Source organism: Myotis davidii, unplaced genomic scaffold (genome assembly GCF_000327345.1).
Source record: "Myotis davidii unplaced genomic scaffold, ASM32734v1 scaffold1036, whole genome shotgun sequence".
NCBI classification, from domain to species: Eukaryota; Metazoa; Chordata; class Mammalia; order Chiroptera; family Vespertilionidae; genus Myotis; species Myotis davidii.
In genome coordinates this window covers 526,842-539,723 of record NW_006287260.1, presented here as the reverse complement: position 1 = coordinate 539,723, position 12,882 = coordinate 526,842, and the positions used below count along the sequence as shown (strand labels likewise).

General features: G+C 57.8%; 2 protein-coding genes across 3 annotated transcripts in view; both read right to left on the bottom strand.

Moving 5' to 3' along the window:
- DEF6 (DEF6, guanine nucleotide exchange factor) overlaps positions 1–687 on the bottom strand; it is a 24,189-nt gene extending 23,502 nt beyond the window's left edge. The window contains exon 1 of the mRNA XM_015560839.1: positions 87–687. Coding sequence (XP_015416325.1) covers positions 87–182 — 96 coding nt within the window. The 5' untranslated portion in view covers positions 183–687. The remainder of the gene's footprint in view (positions 1–86) is intronic.
- A 1,049-nt stretch (positions 688–1,736) lies between these two features.
- ZNF76 (zinc finger protein 76) overlaps positions 1,737–12,882 on the bottom strand; it is a 13,026-nt gene continuing 1,880 nt past the window's right edge. Inside the window, exons 2-13 of one of the 2 annotated variants that reach the window (XM_006759019.2) lie at positions 10,906–10,986; positions 10,746–10,823; positions 9,048–9,247; positions 7,093–7,209; positions 6,681–6,756; positions 5,959–6,084; positions 5,693–5,872; positions 4,751–4,984; positions 4,495–4,658; positions 3,684–3,848; positions 3,093–3,206; positions 1,737–2,575 (exon numbers count right to left, since the gene is read on the bottom strand). In XM_006759019.2, the coding sequence (XP_006759082.1) occupies positions 2,471–2,575; positions 3,093–3,206; positions 3,684–3,848; positions 4,495–4,658; positions 4,751–4,984; positions 5,693–5,872; positions 5,959–6,084; positions 6,681–6,756; positions 7,093–7,209; positions 9,048–9,247; positions 10,746–10,823; positions 10,906–10,986 (1,640 nt within the window). In that variant the 3' untranslated portion in view covers positions 1,737–2,470. Of the gene's footprint in view, positions 2,576–3,092; positions 3,207–3,683; positions 3,849–4,494; positions 4,659–4,730; positions 4,985–5,692; positions 5,873–5,958; positions 6,085–6,680; positions 6,757–7,092; positions 7,210–9,047; positions 9,248–10,745; positions 10,824–10,905; positions 10,987–12,882 lie in introns of both variants that reach the window. The other variant, XM_006759020.2, reaches the window with a different exon arrangement.

Genomic DNA, 12,882 nt, shown 5'->3' with positions numbered 1-12,882 from the left:
GTGCCCGAGAGTTCAGTGTTCACGCCGGGCTGGGCGGTGGGGCCCGTGGGTGTCTGCCGGCCTCCCTGGGCCCCGCGTGCCCTCACCTTGAGCTGGGACTTGGAGACCTTGCCGCTCTTCTCCACGTCCAGCGCGGTGAAAGCGTACCAGATGGACTTCAGCAGCTCCTTTCGCAGGGCCATGGCTGAGGCGCCCGCCCACGGTGGCTCTGACACCGAGATCCGGTTTCAGGAAATGCAAACGGTTGCCGAGACCACAGAGGGGCTGGCGCGGGGCGAGAGCTCCACCTGCCTGCTCGCCGGCTGCCTGTGCTGACTGGCGGGGCCAGCCTGTCGCTCCTGCAGGGCTCCGTGGCTCCACTCGCCAAGGCAGCGACGCCCGAGCCCCAGAGCTGGGGCCCCAGGTCTGTTCCGCTGGCCCCGGGGCTGCCAGAGACGGCCTGCTGCGGGCAGATGCAGGCCCAGCCTGGCTTTGGAGTCACATGGGGATGAGGGGGGTCCTGTCTCATTCCACACTTACCAGATCCGACATAAACTGCTTAACCTCCTCGAGCAGCTTCCCCATTGGTAAAGCAGGAGAAACACCCAGCCCCCGAGTTGTAAGAAGGCCCGAAAGCGGCTGTAAGCAGAGTAGGCGCTGGACAAAGCATTCCTTCAGTGCCATCTGACAGGACGGGGGCTGGGGGCTCCTCCCAGGCAGGAGGAGACAAAGGCAGCGGCACAGAACAGTGGGACTGGGCCAGGGCTTCTCCAGGTCAGGCGGACCTGGCACGTGACCTGCTGCCTCCCATCCTCCGGGCTTTGGCGCTAAAGGCACTCGGGCCCCTGGCCCTGAAGACCAGGCTGTCTGAGGCACACAGGGTGGGGTGGCAGAGGCTTGGGGCCCGGGGTCCAGAGCAGTGCTTCCAGTTGTTTTAGATCCAGGGCCCATCGGGGCCCGGACACCTCCCGCCGGGTACAGGGGTCATGGATGTTGAAGGTGCCAACTTAGGCGTTTGAGAAATCGCCTCCCTGGGGCGTGGCCCGGGCCCCCTGCCTCCATGGAGCAGGTGCAGGGTAAGTGGGACCATGCTAGGCATCCCAGGAGAGGAGAGGACACGTGGGCTGGGAGAGAGGGTTCCATTCCTGGGTGGTAGGAAGTGGCCTGGGGCACCTCCAATCCCTGCAATGTTCCCAGGTAGGAGGGGTCAGACCCAAACATTCTTTCCATCAAATCCCTTCTCCCGCAGCCCTTCCCTCCTGTCAGGGCGGTCTGGTCCGACCACAGTTTTTGGTGGGTCTGACTGTGGTTTTGGAATTCCATGACATGGCTCCAGACACCGAGGTGGGCACCCTCAGAGCTGGGTACCACAGCCAGGACTTCAGCACCAGGGACCCTCAGTAACCTGAGCAAAGGTACCCCTGCCCCCTCCGACGTGGGGCTTTGTCCACTTGGAGCAGCTGACTGGGTCTGGACGGGCTCTGACTACGTAACACAGGGTCAGAGATCCCACCAGAACCTGGAAGCAGTGGTCACACTGGTCCTGCTTGACCACCGTGAAGCCCACCTGATCGGCTGTGGGCAGGAAGCCACTGGCAGCTCCTCAGGGCTACCTCCCACCTGTGCCCTGGGAGGGCAGTCCCACCAGTCCAGCACCAAGGCTCCATGGCGTTTGTGCCAGGGATACAGAGCTAAGTGCCTGATTTGACCGGCCCGGTCAACAGGGCTCAAAGCTGAAAGAAATGGAGGGACCCAGGTGGAAACTTGAAACTTTATTAAATACTCATTCACCCGTTTGCCACCACTGCTCACAGCAGGAAAAAATTATCAAAATGCAATTTAGAAAATTCAACCCAACCCCCAGTATGTATAGGCTGTTCCTTGCCTCTACCACAGAGGTTGAGGGGCAGATGGGGGTGGGGGGCGGTCGGGCACCTTTGCTACAGCCACAGGCCCCTGAGCAATTCTGACTGTGGCGGCAGGAGGTACCCCGCTGCCAGGTGACCAGGCCCCGCTGGCCTCTGGGGAGGCGGTTATTGCTGGGAGGGCGGGGCTGGGACTGTTCTGTTCCTACTGGGCTGAAGGCCTGTCTGCCTCTCTCCTGGTGGACAGCGACCAGTCCGAGCGGATGACCAATCCCCACAGAAGCCCCAATTGCCACCTGAGAAGGGGAGTGGGAGGGCAGGAAGGGTGTTCTCTGGAGAGAGGACAGTGGGTGCCCAGCTGATTTTGAGGGGAGGACGCCCCGGTGCAGCCTGGTGACCACGCCTGTCCTTGGCTCCTGAGGATGACGCACTCCCCTGATTCCGGCCGTCCAGCCCTCCTCTTGGGCAGGGCTCCCATCCCCGTCAGTTAGGCCATTTTCCTGCTGTCTTCTCACCCTGGAGACTACGTGGCCACCTCCACGTGTCAGCCTCGGCCTGCGCCTTGGAGGTGAGGATGGCTATGCGGCACGGTGCCTCCTCCATGTTGGGACCCAGCCCTCCAGGACTCAGCAGCCGCTCCCTGTCTCTGTGGCCTCCAAGGTCACGGCCCCTTGCTGCATGGCAGCCGTGGCCACGCTGAGGGCCTCCTCCAAGGTCTGCTGCTCCTCCAGCTGTGGAGAGAGGAGAGAGTGAGACCCTCTTCTAGGTTCGAGGGATGGTGGTATGTGGCCTACTTTTTGAATTCCCTCCATCCCCCAGTGCCACACTGAACACTTAGTGGCGCCCCATTAACAGGAGGTTCACTGATGAAGAGTCCTGTTAGGCTAGGTATGGCCAGGGAGCCACAGAATGGTCCAGGGTCAGAGAGACGGGCTTGTTCATAGAAGGGAACAACTGGTTGGAGAGCCTCCTTCTTTTCCTGGTGAGGAAATAAAACTAGGAAGAGACGAAGGGTTTAGACCACCAGGTAGACTGCCACTGAAGTTACTGTGAAGGCTGGAAGGGGCTGCTCCACTCTGCCTCAGTCAAGAAAGGGCCGAGACAGGCATGTGGATGTAGGAAGAAAGGGATATTTTCTGTGAAGTGAGCCCCTTTTGAGCCAAATGCCCTTCTCAAGATCTCCATCTAACTCCTCTCCCCTCCTGGCTCCTTTCTCTGGTGTTGGGATCCTCCCAGACCTCTACCCACCTGCACAGCAATGTGCGTTCCGTTGGCTGTGGCCAACAGCGCCACCTGTTGATGATGAAGGGGTGCTACACTTGAGTCATCGGCCACCACAGCCCCAGAGGTAATGATTGTGACCTGAAATACAGATGAAAGAGGTTTTCCAGCTCGCCTACATTACTCTCCCTCCCTGCAATCCAAACAAATCCCTCCAATAAGAAGGCTGGGAAAACCCTGAAGAGAACGGCTCAAACCATCTGGATCAGATTAATTGGGGTTCAGAGCTCACTGAGGCTGTGTTTTTCTCTAAATTAATTTAGGGATTTTGAGTCATAGGACAGAGCTGTAAAAGGCCCCACAGACCATTTAACTCCCTCATTTGAAATGGACAGAAAGGCATAAAAAGTGACTTGCCTGTGGTAGCAAACAGATAAGGGATAGATTGAGATTTCAAACTGCTTCTCCCCAGGGAACGGCTGATGGGAATGCCCTTTTTGTAGGGGAATCTGGGTCCCCATAAGAAAGCTTGACTAGTTCAGCCTGCACTTAAATGTCCACCCAACGGAAAGGAAGGACAAGAGAACAAGAAGCCCCAAGCAAGCTGCCTGGTCATACGGGCTGCGTCTGGGAGCCATCGGCGCGGACCATGGTGACTGTATGTGTGCCCGATGCGGCAAGGGTATCGTCGGGACGGGGGATGGCGAGGGTGGTGCTGCTGTGCTGGGTCACCATGCTGATGGCACTTCCCAGGGCCTGCAGGTCTTCCGGGGACAGGCTGACCTGCCAACAGGAAGGAGGAGGGTGAGCTGGGAGTGCAGTGGTGGGCTGTCTGGGAGCCCTGGGAGGATGTTTCCCTCCTCCCGAACAAGGTTAACTTATCGGTAACCTAGGAGATGGGCTGCACATCACAGGTGGTCAGGGACAAGCAATGAAACAGGTCCTGGGCTGTACAGAGGCTACACTGGACCTTCCGCTGACCACGTCCATTACCACCACTTTGCCGCAGGGTTCTGTTCCATGCCACCCAGGGTCTCCACCTAATCCATCCTATGCCAACTCCCGAAGGCACAGTGCACTTGACAGTGAGGGCGCTGACAGGTCAGGGTTATTGCTGGCTAGAATCGCCACCCCGTGCTCTGGCCTCTGCACCAGCACGCCTCTCTTGAGAAGGACACCCAAGTGCCTCATTCAAGTGGTCAGGACCTTCAGCCTCCAAGTAAGGAGGGCACCTCACTGTGCTCCAGAAGCCCAGAGGCCCCTGGAAGCATGAGGAGAGGCTGTTACCAGACAGCCTCAGCTCGCTGACAGCCAGAGGCCAGAGAGGAACTGGGTGGAGGTGGGGCTATCAGAGCTTCCAGGCTCCCCACAGAGAGGGAGAAGGTACTAGCCAGAGTGCCCCCCCCCTACCCCCGCCCCAGGCCGGTACCTGCTGGGCACCATCCTGAGTGATCAAAGCCACCTGGGGGGCCCCGCTCTCCTCGGTCACCATAGCCACTTGGGCTGGGACGTCCTCGCCCTCTTCTTTCACCTCCGAACGGTAAGCAACGCGAGGCCGTTTGGGCGGCGGGCTCTCCTCGGCGGCAGAGGCGGCTGGGAGGGGAGAGCCCAGGCTGACACCTGCCACCGGGTGGCCACGGGGAGGCCTGGCTTGTCCCCTCTCACCTCCGGCCCAGGCCCCTCACCCTCGAGCTGCTGCTGCTCATAGAGGGCCTGCTCGCTCTCCTCGGTGGCCTCCAGCTCGCCATGGGCGCTGCGCTTGTGCATGGCCAGGGTGGAGGTCTGCCGGTAGGTCTTGCCGCAGGTGCTGCAGGTGTAGGGCTTGCAGTGTGTGTGCACCACGTGGTGCTTATACAGGCTCGAGTACTCGGTGAAGCGCTTCCCACAGCCTGGCACCGTGCAAACGTATGGCTTCTCCCCTGGGGACACTGGGCTGTGAGGGGGGTGGGAACTGGGGCTGGCAAGGGGAAATCTAAGGGGACGGGGTGGGGGGTAGGGTTGGTGAAGAGAGTGCCAGAGGGAGGGGGAGGCACTAAGACCTGGAACTCTAAGTGGACAGACTTGGGGAAGATGGCCAGTGGAATAGAGGGGACATGAATGCGGGGCTGCTGGAGACAGATGGAGAGAAAATGGGGGGCTGGGCAAAGCTGGGGCTAAGGAAGGGGCTGGAGGGGAGCACTGGGGTCTGTGAGGCTGAGGGTCGTGAAGAGAAGAGGCAGAGGATGGAGAGGATGACTGTCGTGATGGGTGCAATGCAGAGTGAGGGGACCGAAGGCTGGACGAGGAGCCCAACACTGGGGAGGGCGAGGATGCGCCAGTCATAGGACAGTGGATGAGGCGAGGAGCTGAAGGGGACATTTCCCTCAGCCGTGTCCCCCTCATGCCTGACCCTGGCCTGCTGCTGGGTGCTCAGCTGGAGGGGCAGATTCAGAGTGGAGAGAGGTGGCAGGGAGCTGGGAGGGCAGGCAATACCTGTCAGATTGCACAGTGCAAGTGAAACGGTGGTTCCGAGGGCATGGCCGGAACCGCAGAACCCCCTCGCCCCGCCCACAGACCAGCCTGACCGGCCAGAAGCCTACAGTGAAGGGCGGGGCCTCGGAGGGCATCCTGCATGCCAGCTGGCCCACCTGTGTGGATGCGCACGTGGTTCTTGTAGTTGGTGGCGCTCGTGAAGCCACGGCCACAGTGGGGCTCAGGGCAGGTGTAGGGCCGCTCGCCCGTGTGGGTGCGCACATGTACCTTGCGGATATTGGATGTGGTGAAGGAGCGGCCACAGCCCTCGAAGGGGCACCGGAACGGGCGTTCACCTGTGGAGGGTGGAGGGTGGGGTGTGGTCAGGAAGGCAGCACGCTGGGGCAGTGGCCAGGACAGCGCCAGGCTCCAGACCGCCTACCAGTGTGGGTCCGGACGTGCTTCTGCAGGTCTCCCGAGGTCTTGAAGGCCTTGCTGCACAGCTCCTCTGGGCACTTGTATGGCTTCTCACCAGTGTGGGTGCGCACGTGGCTCTTCAGCCCGTAGCCTGCCGCCAAGTGGAGGGAGGGTGAGAGGAACACTCCGGGCGCCTCATCCTCCACCGCCTCACTTCCCAGCTCGCGGCTCTCCACCCCAGGTATGTCTGGGAGCTCCAGGCCTCCTCTGGCTCACGAAGCCTGCGGCTGCCTCTATACCACCCGCCTGGGAAGGCGAGGAGAGCTGGGAAGCCCATTCTGCCCTCCTGCCCTCTCCAGGGGGCAGGTCTATTCCAGAACATGAGTGAGAGGGAACCTAGGGAACCCTGGGCTAAGGCTCTCGATTCAGAGGAAAAGTGAAGCCCACAGATGCAGTGGCCGACCCAACACCCCACCGTGGTCGGTGTCGGAGCTGACACAAAAGGCAGGGTCTCTGCCGCCCCCCCCCGCCCCCCCATCTCCTTCTGCTTAAAGTAAACCATGTGCCACTTGCTTCTGAAACAGGGCTTCCTCCAGAGTCGGCGCCCTGCGAGTCAGGGGGCTCTGAGAGCAGTCTCTCCAGGAAGGAGCCTGGTGTCAGGGTCCCCAGGGGGAGTCCCCAAAGCTGATCTAGAACCTCTGCCTCCAACTAGAAGCAGCCCACCTTCAGCCTCCACCAGGAGATTACCTGTGGCGAAGGCCTTTCCGCAGCTGGGGAAGTCACACCTGTACGGGCGGTCCCCTGTATGAGCTCTTTCATGCACCTGTCAGGACAAGCAATCACAATTCAGAGGGACAAGGATATGAACGGGCTTGTCAATGCTTTTAAGGGCCCAGAGTATCAGCCCAGAGGTCAGTCACCTCCTTTATTTTGCTTCCTTTCCAACTGAGAGGCTACCTCCTCCAGGGAGCCTTCCCTGATTCTCTTTCTTCCTGCACTCTTCATGGTCACAGCGCCCGTGAGGACATTTCTGTACACTCATCTCTCCCTCCAGTAGGCAATGAGCAACTGAGGGCAGGGACGCCCAGTCAAAGCGGGCAGGTAGAACTGCAGGCTGGTGGGGAGATGGCAAGGCTGAAAGCTCTCTGTGGCAACTTACCTTCAAGTGATGAGCAGTGGTGTACAGACGCCCACAGCCCTTGTAGCCACAGCGGAATGCTCTGTCCCCAACCTGCTGCCCTTTGCCATTATGGGGTGCCTGGCTGTCCTGCAGAACCTGAGGAAAAATTGTGGGGTTCCCATATGTATTCTCCTCAACGAAAGGAGGAAAGAGGTGGGACACAGGGCCCCCCTGGGGCAGCTTAAGACCCAATAAGCAGGGGAAACTCCCAGGGGGAAAGGGCGACCTGGGGGACAGGCCCGGGCAGAGGGAACAGACACTGTGGAGAACCAGGCTGGTGCGGGGTCACCACCATCTCTAATGGGCGGAGGGAGGACGCGTGTCACAGGCTGTGACAGCCATGGGAGAAACAGCGCCCGCGCCGGCTCGGCAAGGTAGGGAGGGTGGTCTGCACGGCCACACTCGAGCTAGGCTGGGAGCCAGTGACCCCCTTCTGACCACACACAGCTAGGAGGTCGCCACTCTGCACCCTCTCTCCTCTGACGGGAGGAGCCCGTGCTCCCCGTGGGACACCTGTGTGGGGTGCAGCAGGGAGGGGCCACACCGGCACACTGCAGCACAGGGCGGGACCCACAGGTGTTCCCAGCAGCAGCTCCAACCACCGCGCCAGCTAACTGGCTAGCCCCCCTCCTTTCATCTCTCCTGGGAGCAGTGCCAGAGCCACAGCTGCTCACTCCTTGAGAGGGTCCTGATGAGACTACCCCTAGTCTTTGTTCTGGGACATTGGCTTTCCAGGAGCTACTGAAACAGAACTCCGGAAGTCATGTGGGTGGGGAGTCAAGGGGTGAGGCCAAATTCATGGCAAGGTCAGGGGTCAGGGGGCTGACAAAGTTTCATGGACAATTCAGAAGCCGGTGGTTGGCAGGGAAGGTCATAGGTGGCCAGGCCTGCCCAGCGAGCTAACCCACTCAGCTCTGCAATTTCACTCCCATGTCTCAGTAGCTCTTGGGGTGACAGAGGGAATCAAGGAACTTCAGGCGGGAAGTGGCCTCTGAGGTCATCTGGTCCCATCTCATCAAATCAGAGAGGAGCAAGCTGAGGCCGGGGAGGACAGTGACTACCCGTGGTCCGAAGGGCAGAGGCGGAGCCGGCACAGACCTCAGGACTCGTGACTTAAAGCCCAGCTGTTTCCAACAGCATCAACCCTCAGACTGGCCCCTAAGATGCACTCCAGGAACCGGGGCGGGAGTGGGCATGGCCCGGTGGCCGCTGTAAAGCTCTGTGCTCCATTTGGAAAGACATAGGGTTTTCTCCTCTCTGTGACGCAGCCACACTAGTTTCACCCCCAAACAACCCCATCTCCGGGTAAAGCTCGTGCTCCAGGGAGCCCCTCCACATCTACCCGGGGCTCCATAGGTCACGCTGCAGGGAGCACCTGGCTAGGGGAGCTCACAGGCCTCTGTGCCCGCCTCCCTGCGGGCAGGACCACGGCTCCAGCACAGACAGCTGGGACTGACGGACGTCCTTTGCGGCTGAGCTACTGTGTGGGCCTCGCGTTCCAAGAATCCCAGCTGCTCTGTCACATCTGCCCCGTCACTGCCTCCTGAGCTTATTTCCCCAAATGACTAAATGAGTCACAGAGAAGAAATACACACAAGCACATCTGACCTCAGTGGACGGGGAAAACTAATAAAAGTCACTGGCAAGGGCTTCCAGGCAGCCAAAGAGAAGCCAGGACTACGGATGTCACCGCTGCTCACGGCTGCCTCCCCCGCAGAGGCAGCGCAGACAAGGGTGAGCGGAAACAGCTGTCGGCTGGCCGGCCAGGCTGGACGCACGCCCTGGATGAGGATGTGAGCGATGAGCCGGGGGCGGGGGGACAGGGGCTGAGGGAGTAGCCCAGGCCAGGCCCACGCACTGGTCTTGTCCTCTAAAGAGGTGGCAGCTTTGGCAAGGCCAAGAGAGCTGTGGGCGGTGAGGCTCTGCCAGCTCACCTTGCTGGCGTACTGCTCCAGGGCCACCACCGTGTCCGCGCTGAAGCCTTCGTCGTCCTCGGCAGCCAGGTCCTCCAAGCCCACCTCCGTCTGTACGGCCAGGATGGTGCTGTCTGCTGGCACAGCCGCTGGGTGGTGAATGTAGGCAGTGGAGCCGTCCTCCAGCTGGACGGCCTCCAGGGAGCTGGGGTCGTAGCCCTCTGTGGGGACAGGCGCTTAGGAGAGGCACTGGGCCCCGGAGGGTCTCGGCATCGTTCTCCCGGCCTGTCTCCTGGGGCTGCCTCTCCTCAGGACGAGGCCTCCATGGAGCTCTCGCTGGGAACTCACACGCTCCTGGAGAACCTGAGGGGACCACCATCTCCACTTACGTGACCACCAGAACCTCCTACCTGGTGGTCCCCCCCTCTTCCCTCCAGGCAGATGGCGTCTGGGGGGAATCTTTGCAGGACACAAAGGTGATCATGTGGACCCAAACAGTTCAGCTGCTTCCCACTGGTCTCCGGAGAAAGGCCAAAACCCTGCTCCTGACGCCCCAGGCTCTGGGCCCTGCCTGTTTGGCGTCATCTCCTCATCTTACCGATTCTGCCCTCACCCCAGTACTCTATAACTTCTAGCAGTTGCTGAAACGGACCATTTCTTCTCCCCATCTCTGGGCCAACGAAGGGTGTTCCTCTGTCCCTGCCACCCTTTCTTCCCTAGCTGAGTCCACTTCATTCTTCAGCCCTCAGCCCAGTGTCACTTCCCCAGAGACCCTCCCCGAGCCCGGTCTCTGCTTGTGATGACCAGCTCCTCAGTGACTATTTGCAACCCTTCTGTTTCCCTCTCTGGACCCCAGGGAAGCTGGGACCGTCAGACTTTGTTCTCGCTTGTATATTCCACACGTGGCAATCCAGGCACACACAAGTAGTCACTCAGGAAACTACTTGCGGAAGGAATAAATTGTTATTCTTCAGTACCTTAGGAGATTTAGTCTTTTTTTGGTTTATTTGTTTCTTGTTAATCCTCATCTAAGGGTATTTTTTCCTTTGCTTTTCAGAAAGAGTGGAAGGGAAGGAGGGAGGGGGAGAGAGAGAGAAACCCAGGTACGTGCCCTTGACCGGGAATTGAACCCATGACCCTTCGGTGTGCAGTCCGATGCTCTAACCCAGGGGTGGGCAAACTTTTTGACTCGAGGGCCACAATGGGTTCTTAAACTGGACCGGAGGGCCGGAACAAAAGCATGGATGGAGTGTTTGTGTGAACTAATATAAATTCTAAGTAAACATCATTACATAAAAGGGTACGGTCTTTTTTTTTTTTTTTTAGTTTTATTCATTTCAAACGGGCCGGATCCGGCCCACGGGCTGTAGTTTGCCCACGGCTGCTCTAACCACTAATCTCACTGGCCAGGGCACAAGCTTTATTCTTAAATATAAGTTTTTTGCTCCTGGTCTTGGATGACATCCTTCGGTCCTATTTAAAGCCCTAAGATTTGTGTTGTGCTAGAGCCACAGCCGCCATCAAGGCTCATGCTATTGACCCGCAAGGCCCAGTCTCCTGGGTGTGCACAAGAGAAGGCAGTTGAGATTGCTAATCCAGGGGAGCTGGGGGCTACGCTCCCATGTCTATGCCCCAACTCCCAGGGTATGCCACTCCACGCGCCCACCGCCGCCAGCTCCTCTCCCTTCCTTCCCGCAGTCATGATGCCTGTGGCCCCACCTTTGGGTGTGCGGTGTATGTAGGCCATGCTGCCATCCTCCAGCTGCACAGGCTGTCCATCCTCAAAGGAAAGAGGTTCTGTAACGAGAGCAATGCCTGCCTTTCTCTGGAGCTCGGTGCCAGGCAGGGCTCCTCGATGGGGGCTGCCTGCCCTCCTCACCTTTCTGCACTGTCACTTGGTGGATATAGGCGGTGGTTCCGTCCTCGAGCTGGATCACTTGTCCTTCAAGCAGCTTCTCTCCTATGGAGATGGCAATGGAGAGAAGTGGGCCAGGCCCAGAAAAGGGCTGAAAACACCTGCCTGTTTTTAGCGGAGGCCTGAGATTCAGGTGACCAGGTTACCTCGCTCCCTGCTCCCAAGGCCTGATCCATGAGGAACCCCACAGATCCCCACAGGGGGAGACACTGCACCTATTATTCTATACATGCCCAGCAAAGGGGGGGCTTCCAACCTAACAGAGCAGTTGCTGAGACTGAACTAACTGAAGAACAAAGGATGCTCTGAAACCTAGAGAGGACCCAGTGGGTCAAAAGTCAGATATGGCTCAAAATAACCAAATCAAAATACATTCCCCATCTCCCTGTGCAGTGTGCCAGGCCCAGCCCCTCTGATAGACAGCGTGGCTCACGTTAGAAGCAATGAGCGCTGGAACCAGCCCAGGCCTCCTGGGACGGCCTTTCAGCTCTGCCTCTCACTAGCTGAGTGCAGCTTATTTACCCTCTCTGTGCTTCAGCTTCTTCTTAAAATGATTAAAAGTTGTCTCCATTGGGCTGCTATCAGGGTTAAGTGAGTTAATGAATATAAAACACTCAGAACAGTCCCTGGGATGTGACCAGCTCTCAGTAACCTTCGTTTTTTTGTTGTTTGTTTGTTCTGTTTTTTACAATCAGCCTCATCTGTACATTAGAAGAAGCAGAAAGGAAAGCAGTCGGGAGCCAGGTGAACGTGACCATTGTGCTCCCACATGTCCCCGGGTCTCGCTCCACCGCCAACGGACTGTCTCCTTCACCGACCTCTGCCATCTTCACTTGTCTGATAAAAACCGACTCACCTAAAGCAACAAAATAGCCCTCTAAAAATTAATAAGACCACAGAGTGCCTCCGATGCTATCTTTCCTTTATCTCAGATTCTTACTGAGACGCCCTTCTAAGAGCAAAAGATTCTTAGGAGTTTTGTGCCCAGTGAGTCTGAAGGAGGGAATGGGGAGGGGAAGAGAAAAAGGAGATTGAAGCACTAATGACAAATGGGTTGTTCATTCCTTTCCTTACGAGTTTCGGGTTCAGGAAGCTGAGCCCTGTGTGGGACAGGCAATACTTTTGGCCCAGCTCCCTGCTGATGTCTCCTCCTCCGAGGAATTCCCAAACTTGTCCCCAAACTGAGTCCTCTTGGGTCAGTGGTTAACAGCTCTACCACCCAGCCAAAGGCAGGTGGAGTGGAGACGAAGGCAACAGGAGAGGGGAGATGGCAGCCCCGCCCGCCCCTTCCCGAGCAGCGGCCCCTGCGCCTGTCCTGGCCGGACAACAATGCTGGGCTCTGAAAGCACCAGCAGAGATTCTGCCGTGAACTGGGCACCGCCTCAAGGCAGAAAACAAAATGTTGGGAAGAGTTATTTAAGAAACAAATTTTCTTTTTAATGTACAGCTATCAATATTTTATTTACACTTCTATATTTCTATATCATCCTTGACCTTAAAGTAAATCTATATTGAACACACTGCATATATTTTACTAATGTACATTTAACCTATGCCATTCACATTTTAATTTAAAATATATTTTGAAATGTGTAATAATGGCTGAGAAAAACTTTTAAAAAATATATTTTTATTGATTTCAGAGAGGAAGGGAGAGGGAGAGAGAGTTAGAAACATCAGTGATCAGAGAGAAACACTGATTGGCTGCCTCCTGCACACCCCCTACTGGGGATCAAGCCTGCAACCCAGACATATGTCCTTGACCGGAATCTAACCCAGGACCCTTCAGTCCACAGGCTGACGCTCTATTTACAGAGCCAAACCAGCTAGGGCGGCTGAGAAAACTTTAACCTGGAATTTCCTGTAACAACCAGAGGCTACGATGGGGAGCGGGGAGAAGAGCTGGTGGACGGGCCTCCCGGCCCATCACAGAGCGGCCGC